Source organism: Mustela erminea, chromosome 14 (genome assembly GCF_009829155.1).
Source record: "Mustela erminea isolate mMusErm1 chromosome 14, mMusErm1.Pri, whole genome shotgun sequence".
Taxonomy (NCBI): domain Eukaryota; kingdom Metazoa; phylum Chordata; class Mammalia; order Carnivora; family Mustelidae; genus Mustela; species Mustela erminea.
The window spans coordinates 52,436,377-52,451,667 of NC_045627.1; the positions used below are offsets into that span (position 1 = coordinate 52,436,377).

At 52.0% G+C, this 15,291-nt stretch overlaps 2 protein-coding genes across 2 annotated transcripts in view; both read left to right on the forward strand.

Moving 5' to 3' along the window:
• Positions 1-12,620: 12,620 nt before the first annotated feature.
• On the forward strand, positions 12,621-15,039 carry SLC18A3 (solute carrier family 18 member A3). Its single transcript, XM_032312754.1, has one exon. It carries the CDS (start codon positions 13,110-13,112, stop codon positions 14,661-14,663), a length of 1,554 nt encoding a protein of 517 aa, XP_032168645.1. The 5' UTR covers positions 12,621-13,109; the 3' UTR covers positions 14,664-15,039.
• Positions 14,882-15,291, forward strand: part of CHAT (choline O-acetyltransferase) — a 52,457-nt gene continuing 52,047 nt past the window's right edge. Inside the window, 1 exon segment of the mRNA XM_032312200.1 lies at positions 14,882-14,910. Coding sequence (XP_032168091.1) covers positions 14,882-14,910 — 29 coding nt within the window.

Sequence of the window (15,291 nt, forward strand, 5' to 3'; positions counted from 1 at the left end):
TTTGTTTCTTTCAATTAGCCATTCATTCCACATCTGGAACTGCATCCTTAAAAAAAAATATATGGATTCTTATTTTGTTCCTTTCAGTTAACCACAGAAAGGTAGTTGGTTCCCAGGGCCTTGGCACAGAGCCACTCCAACCCCAGGGTTTTGCACTCCTGCATGTCCCCCCCACGCCCAGCACCCCCCCAACCCCCCACCTGCAGGTCCTACCTCTGGGGATGGTAGCCTCCGTCTTTTCCTCCCTGGACAGCACTTGTCAGTATGTGCCTCTCTCTCCAACCCTCTGGCATGGGGAAGCCCATTTACACTCCACCCCCAGCTCAGGAATGAGTTCTCTTCCTCTCCCCAAAATGCCCAGGACTGCTCCTACAACAGGTGCTTCTCTCCATCCCTCCTACAAGGGTCTGAAGCTGGGCCAGTTGGACAGGATCAGAGGGGACAACTTGGGCATCTCTTATTCCCACCACAACTAGAAGGTCTTATGTGGTGGTCCTCCATGTGGGGTACAGACTGGACCTTTTCTGAGCCCTTCTAGAGTGCTCACTGGATCCCATGTCTCACTAGGGATGGCCGAGGAGGGCTACTCAGGGCAATACCTGGCCCTGCTGTTCTCTCTTCCTGGCCACTAGAGGAAAGACAGAGGCTTTCTGAGCCCATCAGCCCTGCAGATTAACTCACAGGGAGGCTGGAATTGGCTCAGTATCTGAGGAGGACAGAGAAAAAGTACATTATTTCAAGTCAAGTAATCTTCTATCAGATGGCATCCGAGAAGTTCAAGAGAGGACATGGCACCTGTCCTCCTGTCATTTGTTCATTTACAACCCCACAGACTGTTCACTCTTTGTTAGTTTGGCCAGGCCTGGAGCTTGCTGATAGTTGAACTCTCTGCTCGGGCCTCCTAGCCCAGGGGAGACAGGCAAGGTCCTTATGAAGCATGCGTGCACGTATCATCAAGAATCAATTTGAAATGGGACACCTAGGGGGTACAGTCAGCTGGGCATCTGACTCTTGGTTTCGCCTCAGGTCATGATTTCAGGGTCGTAGGATGGAGCCCCACTGTTGGGCTCTCCACTAGGTGTGGAGTCTTCCTGGGATTCTCTCTCCCTCTCCCTCTGCCCCTCTTGCTTGTGCTCTCTCTTGCACATGTGCACAAATAAATAAATAAATCTTTTTTTTTTTTTTTTTAAGAATTAGTTTGAAACCAGCGTTTAACTAGAATCTTAATTATCTGAGAAAACAATGTTCTGGCTGGTCTTCCTGATACTCAGAGTTGATCATGTTTTCTGAACTGAGAGTGCCCCCACTCATCTCCCCACAGTTGGCACCCCATCTGCCCAGTCCCCCACACCTGTGGGTAGAGAGGAGAAGCCACATCTGCATTCACACCTGCAGCTATAAAGTCTCTGTGCCCCTGTCCATGTCACCATCAGGAGCTCCAGGACTAGTCGGGGGATCCCCTCTCCCAGGCAGGCAATCCTGAGTCAGATCTCACTGTAGAATTGGACACATGTAGCCAGTATAATCAGAGGGTAGGTCACTCAGAAGTGTCCCTGGCCACCCGCCCATACCTTGTAGGACCATTTCTTTCCATCAAGATATAGGTTTTTCCCTCCAGAACCTCCCATGACATCACCAGAAGTTTGAGGGTTGGAATACACAACTTTCCAGCCCAAACTTGTTCTCTCCTGGGGACATTCTCTAGGGGCCTCAACTTGCCACGTGGCCACTGAGCGGGCCTCTGAGTTTCTTCAGATGTGTCTTAATATCTTCATACCTCAACAAGGAGAAGTCACAACTCTGGTCCTTTTCCTCCCTGCAAACACCTCCAGAAAAAGCCGCTTTTTATTCATTTTTCCACACATGCCAGACACGGAGCCAGCTCCTGGGGACACACCGATGACAGATCTGAGGGAAGCATGGCTCCTGTCTATAAAGCATTGGCCAACACCAACTTGCCCAACTTCCCATCCCTCTGCTACCTCATCCCAGCCTCACTTGCTGAGTGCGGAGCCCGGGTGAGGAAAGGATCCCGCTGTCCCTCATTCTGGCACAAGTTCACTGTCCTCTCCCTCCCGGAGGTGCAAGAACAGCAGTCAGACCACCTGGCAGCTGCAGCCTAACCTCAGGGGGAGGTGAGGCACCAGCTTTTTTCTTTCCTGTTGGCCTTTTCCCAAGGGTGTGCAGGGAGCTGGAAGCCACCCCTGCACGGGGCTCAGTCTGACCTCCTTTCTACCAAATCACCCCGCTCCACAAGCCCTGACCCATCAGCAAAGCCACATTTGTGCAAGTTGTGAGCATGGGTTCTGGGACCACCTGCCTGGGTTCAAACCCCGGCTCTTGCTTCCTAGCTGTGTGATGTGCTTTTTTTGGTCTGTATCTCATCAAATATAAAATGGAAAAGAATAGCAGTGTAATATGATGATGTTGTTGTGAGGAATGAGGGAGGTGGTCAAGCTTTTCAATCCACAGGTCACCAACTATTTGCTGGTTATAAACCCAAATTAGTGGGTTGTGATCAGCATCTAATGTAACTATAGTAGAAATGGGAGTATGCCTCACTTGGGATAGGTCAGTATACACATATCTCTATGTGTGTGTGGAAGAAACCGTTCCCAAATTTTTTTCTTTTTCCTTGTGAGATCCCGTTGTGGGCTCGGGAGATGTTAGATGGATTAAATACAGGCCAAGATGGGGAGAAGACATGCAACCAAACCCTAGAATCCCTCTTGCAGTGCTAGGGGTAAGCTATGGGTACGTGGGCCATGATGCTCCCCCATGGTTAGCAACTCATTGTGTTGGGAAAGACAACATAGCCAACAGTGGACTAGGCAGGCAGCCAGGTGCGTATGGCATGGAGTGCTAATAGAAGCAGCATGGGGAGGAGCTGGGGACATAATCGAAGGCCTTGCAAGCCATGGTTAGCTTATGAACCTGGCCCTGGGCATGGGAATTTAAAGCTGAGCTTGTAAGGGCGCTGGGTGGCTCAGTTGGTTAAGCATCTGACTCTTGATTTTGGCTCCAGTCATGACCTCAGGGTCATGAGATCGAGCCCCACGTCAGTCTCCACACTCAGTGCAGAGTCTGCTTGATGTCGTCTCTCTCCCTCTGCTCCACCCCCCACCCCACTCGTGCTCTCTAATTCTCTCTAAAATCAATCAATCAATCAAGCAATTAAATCAATTTAAAAAATAAAATAAAGCTGAGCTTGTGAACTTGACCCTAGGCAATGGGAATTTAAAGCAAGAGGATGACTGACTTAACAAATATCTATTAAGTGCCTACTGTGGGGGAAGATTTATGCTTTTAAAAAGTTGGCTGTGGGGAGTCAGGAGCTGGTGGTAACACCAGAGGCAGAGGGAATTGACCAAGAGGCTACTATAATAGTCCTGGCAAGAGAGAATAAGGACAGAGGTCAGAATGTCTAAAGAAGGAGGAAATCTGTCCTCTGTCCCCAGGGCTGGATGGTCCCCAACACCCAGAAGAGGATGGCAGCCATGACCCACCCCCTGTGGGGGAGAGCAGAGTTTTGAAGACCACAGAGAAATTCCACAAGCCTCCAGAGGACGGAAGCCACATGGCCAAATGGATAAACCTACGGACATGAATCAGACAGCCAGGTGACCTCGGCACATTACTCAACCCACTACACTGCCAATTTATAAAATGAGGCCCAGAAGAGGACTTAGCTCATAGGAATTTTATGAGATTGAAAGCTAATAATGGTAAAAGCCTTTCACGGTGTCTGGCACAGGACCTGCGCTTGCACTAGGGCTGCTTGCTGGCCTCTCTCTTACATCATAGACATGCCCGGAGAAGGCACTGGCAGGTAGCCTGGAAAAGGACAAACTTCTGGCCTCTCAGACACAAATCGGGGGAACTGAGATGACTCTGTAGTGTCCCTGTGCCCTCCAGGCCCATGTTTGAAACTCAGACCCATCCATCCACAGTTACTTGGAAGCTGAGGGCAGTAAGAAGGAGGTGGGCCCTGCAGGACCAGCCTTCTTACCTGAGGGGGTCCTCTCCTTGCGTCTTCACCATCTATAGCTGGCACCCTTCTGAGAAGGAGTCTATTTTCGAACCTTCAAGATAGATGATCTTGAACCCATGATGACACTATCCAAGCACAGAGGATTTCCATTGTTCGCAGGGGAGATGGTCAGTACATACCCATTCAGACAATTCACTCCCAGACAAGCATCTCCCTTGGATTTGCACTGAGCCCTTCTAAGTGCAGAGACTGTGCTAGGTGCTGGGGATGTACCGATCACATGCCTGGTGTCGCATGCATTCTGGAACAGTCCTCTGCCCTCGCTCTGTGCAGGGCTCTGAGATTTCTCTGCCCTAACCTTATACTTTTCAAGTCTGAAAATTGGAGTGGTTCTGACTGATCAGTGCTTGCTTTTCTGATCAAGACAAGCCTCTAAAAACAAAAAGGAATGGCTGGCAACCTTCATGTAGCTTCCTGATTTTCCCAACCTAGCCAGCTCTAACTGTAAAATGTAGCATTTCCCTTAATATCTTTTTGTCCATCCAACTAGTCAATCAGGGGAGCTTTTTGGCTAGGCTGCAGTGTCAATGTGTCTTAAGGCCAATCTCTTTCCTGGCTCTCCCCAGAGTACATCTAGGACTCTTTTTCAGGTACACTTTAGCTTTCCTCTAAGTGTCCCTCTGTCTGCTCCAGGTTCAACAAGATTTTGGCAAAATGAGGAAGCCCTATTCTTTTCCAAAACTGACATATAGACTAATTCTTCTTTGCACTGTCATCTACTGGGGTGTTGTATACCAGGCGCTGAGTGCACCCCACCTTCCTCAGACCCTACGCTCTGGTAGAGGAAAGAGACACGTGAACTCACCTTTGCAACAATGTGTGACAAATACAGGGATAGAGACATGGTCTTGGCACAAAGCAGAGAGCAATCAGTTTTATTTGGGGAGTAGGACAAAGAGACTTGATTTGACCACAAAAGACATGTAGGAGTCATCTAGGCAGACAGGACGGGAGATAATTAACAGCAGCAACCACTTACTTCACAAGGAATCTCATTGCAAACCCTGGGAGGCATTGTCCATGCACCCATCGTATAGATATTATTAGTAAGGTTTGGGGAGGTTATGCAACTTGCCAAGAAGGGACAACTGTATGCTTTTAAATGACAGAAGCTAGATCCAGAGCATTTAAGTAAATGTACCCAAAGTTAAACTGATAGAAATTGATGGAATTGGCAATCAAATCTGGGTATCACATTGAGGCCACAGAGGTATATGGATTAGAAACACCCTGTTACATCAAGCTAAAGAATTTGGAGTCTCTCCCATTGATGATGAAGAGGCTCTGAAGGGTTTTAACTGATGTTGCAACTTCACATCCACTCCAATCTATCCTGCCTAATATGCATAAACCATAAATTCTAGCAGTAAAGATATAACAGTGATTTTTATTCACAATGACATGTCCAGGGAAAATATATTTGCTTTAATGAAGTTATTCTATTTAATAATGATATTGTATATAATGAACATTCCTACAACTCGGGAAAGAAAGAACAAACAACCTCATAGAAAAATGGGGAAAGAAAGTAACAGGCAATTTATGAAAAAGGAAACACAATCGGCCCACAAAGAGAAGGTATTCGGCCAATTAAAATATCTAATTAAAATAATACTGAATGCAATTTTTCTCCCAACAGATTGACAAAGGGGAAAAAGGCAGAAAAGAACAAGTATTGCTAGGGTATTGGAAATTGTGTACCCTTAATTACTACTTACAGGGGTACGTATTTATGCAGCTACTTTGGAGGGCAATTTGGAAATTTCTTTCAAAATTCAAAATGTGCACAGATTGCTGGAATCAAGCAAGGTGCTGGGAAACACCTTCTCCCGGGAAAGCACCTCAACCCACGCGCAGGAGAGCCATTGCAGCGTTACCATGTCTAAACATCAGAAACAACTCAAATGTCTCTTGTGAGGAACTCACTGTGAACACTAGGGCATGTTCATAACAAAAAAAAAATACCACACATCAGCGAAGAAAATTGAGCTATTTCTTTATGGACTAAAGTGGATATATTCTTGAATGGAAAAGGAGAGAACTGCAGAATGACACATGTATAACAACCTTAAAGTTTAAATATATATATTAAAACACAAAGGCTGCTTGTGTTACATTTTATATAGGTTCATAGGTATGCCTGGAAAAGGGTTTGGAAAGCTCTTGGAAAATACATGTAAAAACAGTAACAGTGGTAGCTTCTGAGAGGAGGCAGAGGGGCCAGGGCTGGGGACCAAAACTAATAATCGTCATGTTCTAATTTCTATGAGCGTGTCTGTAAGCAATTTTTATTCATTTATACCTCCATGATTTTCATTTTAGTAAATGTAGAGATAGATTTAAAAGCCAGTGACATATCCATTCCTATGCAAAGTGCTGTGACGGATGCTCTGAAGGCATGACAAGCAGATCTTGTTAATAGACACACTAGGCAGATAATGCCTTCAAGGAGCTCTCAGGCTGGCAGGGGGGAGCAGGTCCAATAGGGGTATGAGACAAATTCCTGAAGAGGAGTAGAAAAATGCAGTAGGGGTCATGATAGGGAGAGGGGAGGGCGCTCACAATATTTTAGGAATCAGGGAAGCATTTATGGTAACGAAGGGAAGGCAAAGCCAGGCATGGGCTGAGGGAATTTCAGGTTCAGAGGTGCAGAGATGGGAGCTCCAGGGGTCTGTTAGGGAAGACAAGGAAGACAGGAAAGGTTGGGGACTCATTGTGGAAAGCCACAACACTGGAAGAAGAAGCTGGACAGCAGCAGGGTGCCCTGCGAGGTCTGTAATCATGTGGGAACTTGCCTGAAACTTTACAGTAAAGAAGTTTGGCATCCATTCAAGGGTGAATTGGCCAGGTCTGGAAGCAAGGGACAAGATTGGGAGGTGATTGGCTGTCCCAGTGTGAGGGAAGATTATGTTTAAGGGAAGACTAGGGGTCTGGGCAGGGATGGTCTCAATGGAGGAGGGAGATGAAATTCATTGGATTGAGAAACTCATTGGATTGGGGTCAGGAGAGTGGAGGAAGCATAAGCCAAGTGATTTTGAGGCCCTGCTTCCACTTCATGAGAAGTGTTGGGAGTCAGAAGAAAAGCAGGTAAGAGCAGCTTCTACTTTGAGATCTGTAGAGGGGTTCCGAGGTCTGCCCACAGGATGAACTTTGGTTCCCTTACTCCCCCACTGGAGCCCAGCTATGCAGTGTGCATGACAGGTCTGAGTCCTAAGGACGCGCTACCCAAGGGCAAGCAGGCAGGCATGTAGCCCTTCTGGCTTCCAGCCACCAGACTCACAGGCTTCCAGGAAAAGCTGACAGGGGCTGCTCTGTTCCTTTGAATCTGAGAATATGTGACTGAGGAAGCCTAAGTTAATTAAGTGATTCTGAGGCCCTGAGGAAGCACACAGGGTGAGTAGTGAGACCAGGGTAAATGGCACCCCCTCCCCCAGTACTGGAATCCGAAGAGGCATCTGAGCTTCATTGGAATTAAGCCTGCACTTAAGTGCTTCCAGGGAGACAAAGAAATCATAAATCAGGAATAGGTGCCCCGCCCACAGGCTGCCACCACTGCTATCAACATGCTTCTCTATAGTAACATGGTCATTTCTAGTCTCTGAGACCAGATGTCTCAGTGAAGCAACAAATGGCATGGCCCTGGAATTAACATGATCCACAACCTTCCAGAAAAGAGTCCAGGATGAGCTGATGCCTTCTTCCAAAGCAGCACCCACATGTACAACTCTCTCCAGATCCATTCAGGCATACACACACCATACATCCCCCAGACACATGTGCAGGAAGGTTCTCCTTCCACACCCTCCTCGAGCTCCCACATACCAGGACTCCCCATCGGCAACAAGCAACACTAGGACCCCAGTCCAAGCTTGAGGAAAGGGCTTTGTTCTAGAAGATGGAGGCCACTGCTGTATCCAGTGGATAAAATGAGAAAAGTTGTCATCAGGGAATCACCAAGTTGTCTCTGTCCATACAAAATAATAATTTAGCTCCTATTAAGTATCAGACATTAAGCTAGATTACTTTCAAGGAAGTCAACTTATGATCTTCAGCCCTCCTGGAGGAGGATGGCATAGTGGTTGAGAGCTGGGTGTTGGGGCCAGGTAGTCTGCATTAAAATCCTGTCTCCACCACCTATGAGCTCTCTGACAGCCGATAAATTACTGTCCCTCGGTGTTCTTGCCTGTAAGAAGGTAATATGAAGGTTGGTATAAGGATGAAATGAGTTAATATTTGTAAGATGCTTAGAACAGTGCCTAGAACATCATAAGCACTTCTATGTGCTTAAAAATAAATCCCTTCCTTTTACCATTTGACTTACCTGGAGAGCAGATATGTACTCTGTAGCAACAGTTTCTATACCTATTTGAGAAAGCAGAGAAGAAAATGTTGCCATTTTCTCCAATATGATTGGATGGGAAGGTCTCTTCTTCCTGCAAGTTACTGTCAGATAGAGAAGTCTCTGGAAAGGAATTTGACAAGAGTTCTGTTGAAGAGGAAGCCACAGACACAGGAAAACAGGAGGGACAGGGTCCCCGCATAAAGCTAGTTAGCCAGCTGCGAAGCTGTGGCCAGTACCCTGGACAGCTCCCCACAGGCCAGCTCAGGAGCTGGGATTGTTCCCTGTTCTGCCAAGGCTCAAGCCCTAGCTTTTTGCTGAGGGAGGGGGTCCTTAATTCCCTGAGACTCCTGTCCCCTAGTCCTTGGAGCTCTGACTGATGGGATAGAAGACTGCCTTCTGAGCTAGAAGTTGGAGGGTGGGGAGTTTAATGTCCCAAAACTTCCTTAGGGAGGCAGCCAAGAATCTTCCTCCTCTCACCAATCTTCATCTGTCCCTCTACCTTATTCTGCTAAGGTGTGGCCACCTTACAGATGGACAAACAGAGGCACACTGAAGCATAGGAAACAGGGAGGTCATGAAGACCACAAGATGGGTCCCGCAACCTTAGTTTAAATCCAGGCCCTACTGTTGGGATCTCAGGCAAGTGACCTGGTTTCTCCATGCCCAGCTTCTTCATCAGTAAGACAAAGGAAAAAACACCTACACTGTGCCAGGATTGAGTGAGATTAAATGAAACAGCACACATAACACCCCTGGCATAGAGTGCTTAATAAATGAGTCTGTTTCCTGCCATTGGAGAATGGAGAAGTGTTGAGCAAGATCTAAGAGATAACTTGGCTCCATGCTCAAGAACAGTTATGAATTATGAGGGCTAGCAGGCTGGAAGAGATGTCTGCACCTTGAAGTCCCTGGAAAAGTTTCTTTTCTCTAAAATTCCACTAAATTCTTCAGCCACTAGACAGAAAAACATCTGCTTTAAATTCCCCCCCTCTTTTAAGATCAGACAGGGCAAACAATATATGCATATAAAATGATTGCTCTATAGGCTGGAAGACTGCCTCTCTAAAGGTCTTACAATGAGAGAGTCAGAAGAGCCCAGAGGTCTGTGCTGGGAAACAGGAACTGAAGTACTGTATTAAGAATATGCAGATTATGATGTGCTGAAAACCACCCACACAGAGGTGGCAGTAGCCCCCCACCCCAGGATCCAAGCTCCCATTCTGGGAAAGTGAAACCCATGGGGTCACTTCAATTGAAGATGCAGTTTTAATACAACTGTACAAAGGAGTCAGAGTCACAGATTTACTTGTTACAGATCCCAGAAAAGGGGGGAGGGATATCGGGGGTGGGGGAGGCGGGGAGAGGGCTGCAATAAACAGGGGAAGGGCAGTCCTCTGGTTCTCTGTTCCAGGTCAACAGGGAGCAGTAGACAGCAGGGTAGCAAACACTACTTATAAGGTGGTTGAGGTGGAGGTCACCAATATTTTGTGGGCTTAACTCTAAGTAGTTATTTTTAAAGGTGCCCCAGGAAAAGCAAAATGGGAACTTGGGTCAGAAATCCTAAACTCAGGGTGCCTGGGTGGCTCAGTAGGTTAAGCATCTGTTTTTGGCTCAGGTCATCATCTCAGGGTCCTGGGATCAAGCCCCTCCCCCCAGGCATGCTTAGCAGGGAGTCTGAGTTCCATGCTTAGCAGGAGAGTCTGCTTCTCCTTCTCCCTCTGCCCCTTGCCCCCTCACCGCCTCATACATACATACATATACATATGTGTGTGTGTGTGTGTGTGTGTGTGTGTGTATAGATATATATGCACATCTATCTATCTATCTATCTATCTATCCTAAACTCAAGTCCTTATCTAAATGTCCAGACTCTGGGTGTGTGTGAGGCTATCAAACTGCAAAAGGCCTAGGCAGACCCTGAGAAAAACAAAAGTTGTTTTTCTTGGAAGTTGTTTTCCTCATCACAAAGTTTAAAACTCAAATGACTGAAAAGCGTGGCAGGTGACATAAATGTGCAAAGTCAGTTGGAGGGATGCTGTGGTAAACTGAAAAGTGTAAGCTGACTCAAGGCCTTTGAATAAAATTTAAAATAATTCTGTCACCCCGAAGAGCCCTTCTCCGGTACCCACCTCCCCAGGGAATGCAGTGAGTGGGGTCCTCCCTCACCCTTTATTTAATAGAGACAAAGGCTGGAGACTGAGAGAGGCTGCGACTTGCCAAAGGTTGGTCAGAGCCAGATCTGTCTCCATACCAGGCTCCTTCCCTGTCTCAGGCAGAGGGCAGGTTACCCAGGACACAGCAGGCACCGGGAGCTCCTTAAATGGAAGAGTTTCTCCTCTTCTTCCCTGGGGTGCTTAGTGGGAGAGGTGGGCAGATTAAACAACAGGTACCAGAGCCGCTGTCTCTCACCCTGACACACTGGTCTCTATCACCTCATCCCACAGCATCTCAAAGACAGAAGCCAACATGCCAATGCCCTTGGACCTCCCACAAGCTATGACAAAGTCTGGAATCACAACGCCCGCCTAACCACAGGGACTAGCCAGGAAGCCAAGATGCCCCTGTACCTTTTACCTGCTCTTCACAAGACCTGCTACCATGAAAGGAAGATAAAAGAACATGCTTTACAGAGAGTGGCGACAACAGCAAGCACTTACATCACTCTTACTATGCTATGGGCCAGGTGCCCTCAGCACCACGTACTCTCGCCCTCAGCACCAGATACTCTCGTCACCCCGTTTTACAAATAAAGAAACTGGAGGACAAAGAGGTGAAGTAAGTCTGTGGCACCCTAACGAATAAGCAGCGGAGCTGGGAGCCACTTCAGTCGTCTGTCTCTTAAGCCCAAGTTCCGCACACTGCATCACCGGGACCGAGCTTGGGGTGGGGAGCACGGTAGAGAAAGAAGCTGGATCTAGTGCTAGTGTGCTTTTGAGACCAGAAGAATGGGAAAATTCCTCTCTGACTCTGGAACAGGCCAACTGTAATCTCAACAACACAGGTCTCCCAATCTCAGAGCCTTTCTCCTGCCAGCCTCGGACTGGAGCACGGACTCGGTGTGCCATCCAGGGTCATGGTTCTTTGGGGAACACGTTAGGCCCAGGTCACAGCCAGGGCGGCTCAGCCAGTCTGCAGAGAATGCGTCTGGGCGGTGCGGCCCTCTCAGAAGGTGAGCCTCCCTTGAGCCTCGGATGAGAGCAAAGCTGCTGGCTGGGTCCTGCTGTGGGAGTGGGCGCGGCGCCCACTCGGGCTTTCTTACAGCTGCAAGAGAGGACCCCGGCCTTGTCACTCCTAGAATCCACCTGGGACTTGGAGGCAGCACTGGTAATTGGAGGGGGGAGGGGAGTAGGCGGGGGAGGGGGGAGGGAAGGGGGCGGGACCTCGCTGAAGCTGCGGGAGGGCTTTTCGAGTGCTAGAACGCCTGGGAGGAGTTACAGTGGGGAGGGGGTCAGGAGGAGCGAAAGGAGAGGAGGCGGAGCTGGGGGACCCGGACAGTTTAAACTGAAAGGGGGAGTACTGGCAGGGAGAAGGTGGCGAAGCAGCACGGGTGGGTGGGAGGGGCAGAGCTGCTATTCGGGGCCCTTGGTGGGACCGAAGCGACTTCTCCCCTCTATCCCCAGAAGCTCATAGTCCGGAATTCTCTGCTGTGACATTCTCCCGAAGGGCCGGTCTGTCGGAACCCGGCCCAGCAGTCTCTGCGTCTCCCCCTCCCTTCCCGGGGGTGGAAGGGGCCAGGGGGTGGGGCCAGAGAAAGGGTTGGGGTATCCCAGCCGGCCCCCCACCAATCGCCGCCCCACGTTTCAGCTGCGAGAACTGATGGACGCAGGCACCGCTCACCTCGGGGGCTCTTTGCCGGCTATGCGCCGAGATCCAGGCTGAGGCGGAGATCTGGAGCCCTCGGCGCCCTCCTTTCCAGCGGGGCCAGTGGGGAGCGGCCGCTGAGCGACCCTCTGGGGAGGGAGAAAAAGCGGGCGCAAAGCCCGCGGGTCCTAGAACAGGGCGGGAGCGGGGGGAACAGACAGCCCTCTCCTCCCACAGCGCATCCATCCTCAGAGCTTGACCAGGACTCTCTTCTCACCAAGACCCCTTTCTAGGGTTTCCAGTCCTGGCGCATCTGGGAAGGGGACCCCTGCCCGGCCGCGCCCCGCCCCCCGGCCCCCACCCCGCCGACGTCGCATTAGCATGAGCGACGCAAGTGGCCCGGGCACCACTCGGGGGCCGAGACTCGCCGCGTCACAGCCCCGAGTGGAAAGGGAAAAAAGAGGAGGCGGCGGAGGAGGAGGCAAGAGCCGACGCGAGGGGAGGGGAGAGCGGCTGCTGGGCGAGCGAGCCGGCGGGCGGGCGGCAGCAGCATGCCCCTCGGCCCGCGCGGGCGGCTTTTCAACGCTTCGGGGACGGCGCCCGGGGAGCCGGAGGTGCAGCGTGCTCAGTCTCTAGCCCTGGCCCCTCGGCGCGCCCGCCTTCCCTGACCGCCCCTGATCCCAGCAGCGGCGGGTCCCGGCTCGGCTCCGAACAGCCGCGGCGTCTCGAGGGGCAGGGTCTTTGCCTTTCCCGGGACACATGAGCCCTGCAGCCACCTGAGATACAGGGGGCGCTGCGCTGAGCTGCGCCGCGCGGACCGCGCCGGCGAAGTTCGGTGCCCTGGTCTCTGCACTGCAGGGCGCCCGAGACCGGCCCCGGCGGAGGCGTCCTCGGAAGAGCGGCGGAGTAGAGGCGATGGAACCCGCGGCGCCGGTGGGCCCGGCCAGGGCGGCAGCCATCAAGCTGTCGGAGGCTATGGGCGCCGTGCTGCAGGATCCCCGGCGGCAGCGGCGCCTGGTGCTGGTCATCGTGTGCATAGCGCTGTTCCTGGACAACATGCTGTACATGGTCATCGTGCCCATCGTGCCCGACTACATTGCCCACATGCAGAAGGCCGGCAGAAACACCCCGAGCACCGAAGCATCCACCCTGCAGCCGTCCACTCCAGCCAATGGCGGTGCCAACATGGGCAACACTTCAGAGTCCCAGAAGGCAGAGACAGAGAGTGAGGACGTGAAGATCGGGGTGCTGTTTGCCTCTAAAGCCATCCTGCAGCTGCTGGTGAACCCCCTGAGCGGGCCCTTTATTGACCGCATGAGCTACGACGTGCCGCTGCTTATCGGCTTGGGCGTCTTGTTCGCCTCCACCTTGCTGTTCGCGTTCGCGGAAGACTACGCTACGCTCTTCGCTGCGCGCAGCCTGCAGGGCCTGGGCTCAGCCTTTGCGGACACGTCTGGCATTGCCATGATCGCGGACAAGTATCCGGAGGAGCCCGAGCGCAGCCGCGCGTTGGGCGTGGCGCTGGCCTTTATCAGCTTTGGAAGTCTGGTGGCGCCACCCTTCGGGGGCTTCCTCTATGAGTTCGCGGGCAAGCACGTGCCCTTTCTGGTGCTCGCCGCTGTTTCGCTGTTCGACGCGCTGTTGCTGCTGGTGGTGGCCAAGCCCTTCTCAGCTGCGACGCGGGCGCGGGCCAACCTGCCGGTGGGCACACCCATCCACCGCCTCATGCTGGACCCTTACATCGCCGTGGTGGCCGGGGCGCTGACCACCTGTAACATCCCCCTCGCCTTCCTCGAGCCTACCATCGCCACGTGGATGGAGCATACGATGGCGGCGTCTGAATGGGAGACGGGCATGGCCTGGCTGCCAGCCTTTGTGCCGCATGTGCTAGGCGTCTACCTCACCGTGCGCCTGGCGGCGCGCTACCCACACCTGCAGTGGCTGTACGGAGCCCTCGGGCTCGCAGTGATCGGAGCCAGCTCCTGCGTGGTGCCTGCCTGCCGCTCCTTCGCACCACTAGTGGTCTCGCTCTGCGGCCTCTGCTTTGGCATTGCGCTAGTTGACACGGCACTGCTGCCCACTCTCGCCTTTCTCGTGGACGTGCGCCACGTCTCCGTCTACGGCAGCGTCTATGCTATCGCCGACATCTCCTATTCCGTGGCCTATGCGCTCGGGCCCATAGTGGCGGGCCACATAGTGCACTCGCTCGGTTTTGCGCAACTTAGCCTTGGCATGGGCCTGGCCAACCTGCTCTACGCACCCGTCCTGCTGCTGCTGCGCAACGTGGGCCTCCTGAGGCGCTCCCGCTCGGAACGCGATGTGCTCCTGGACGAGCCACCCCAGGGTCTGTATGACGCTGTGCGCCTGCGTGAACGCCCGGTGTCTGACCCCGACGGCGCACCTCGAAGCCCTTCGGGCCCCTTTGACGAGTGCGAGGACGTCTACAACAATTACTACACCCGCAGCTAGCAGTCCCGCTACTCCTCTAGGCCACCCACCCACTCCCCCCCTCCCTGGGTCAAGGTGGCTACTTTGTTAGAGCACTGGCCAGCTCAGGCTGAGGGCCCGCCCCTTCCAACGAGTATTCCACAGCCTCGCGCGTCTTGACTTCCCTGTCGGGATCCCCTCTCTATGACCCCTTTCTGTGCCTCCCTCCCTCTCGTCCAGTGGGACGTAGAGCACGGGCGATGCCATACGGTCCTGCAGAGATAAAGAGGTGCGAGAGGCGCCACCTCGGGGCTCCCCTGTGTAGAACCGTGCGTCTGTCTCTTTCCTTCCGTTTCTCTCAGTGCCAAGTTGGCCCCCTGCACCGCGGTGCTTCCGGCCCGAATCAATAAACTATATCTGTTCGAGACCGAGTCTCTTTACTGATGAGGGTGGGCGGCCGGGCACAGGGCTAGGGCAGAGGGGAGGGTGAGCGGGGTCTAGCCCTAATCCAGGTCTAGCCTGACAAGCTCTGGGGAAGCCTGTGGCAGAGGAGATACACGAAAAAAAGCAAATTCAGCAAAGGCTCCCATACATCCTGTAGCACACGACTCCCTTCAGCCGGCGGCAGCCCCTTCTTTCCAGCCCCAAAGCAGCGCCCCAGGGCGCCGCC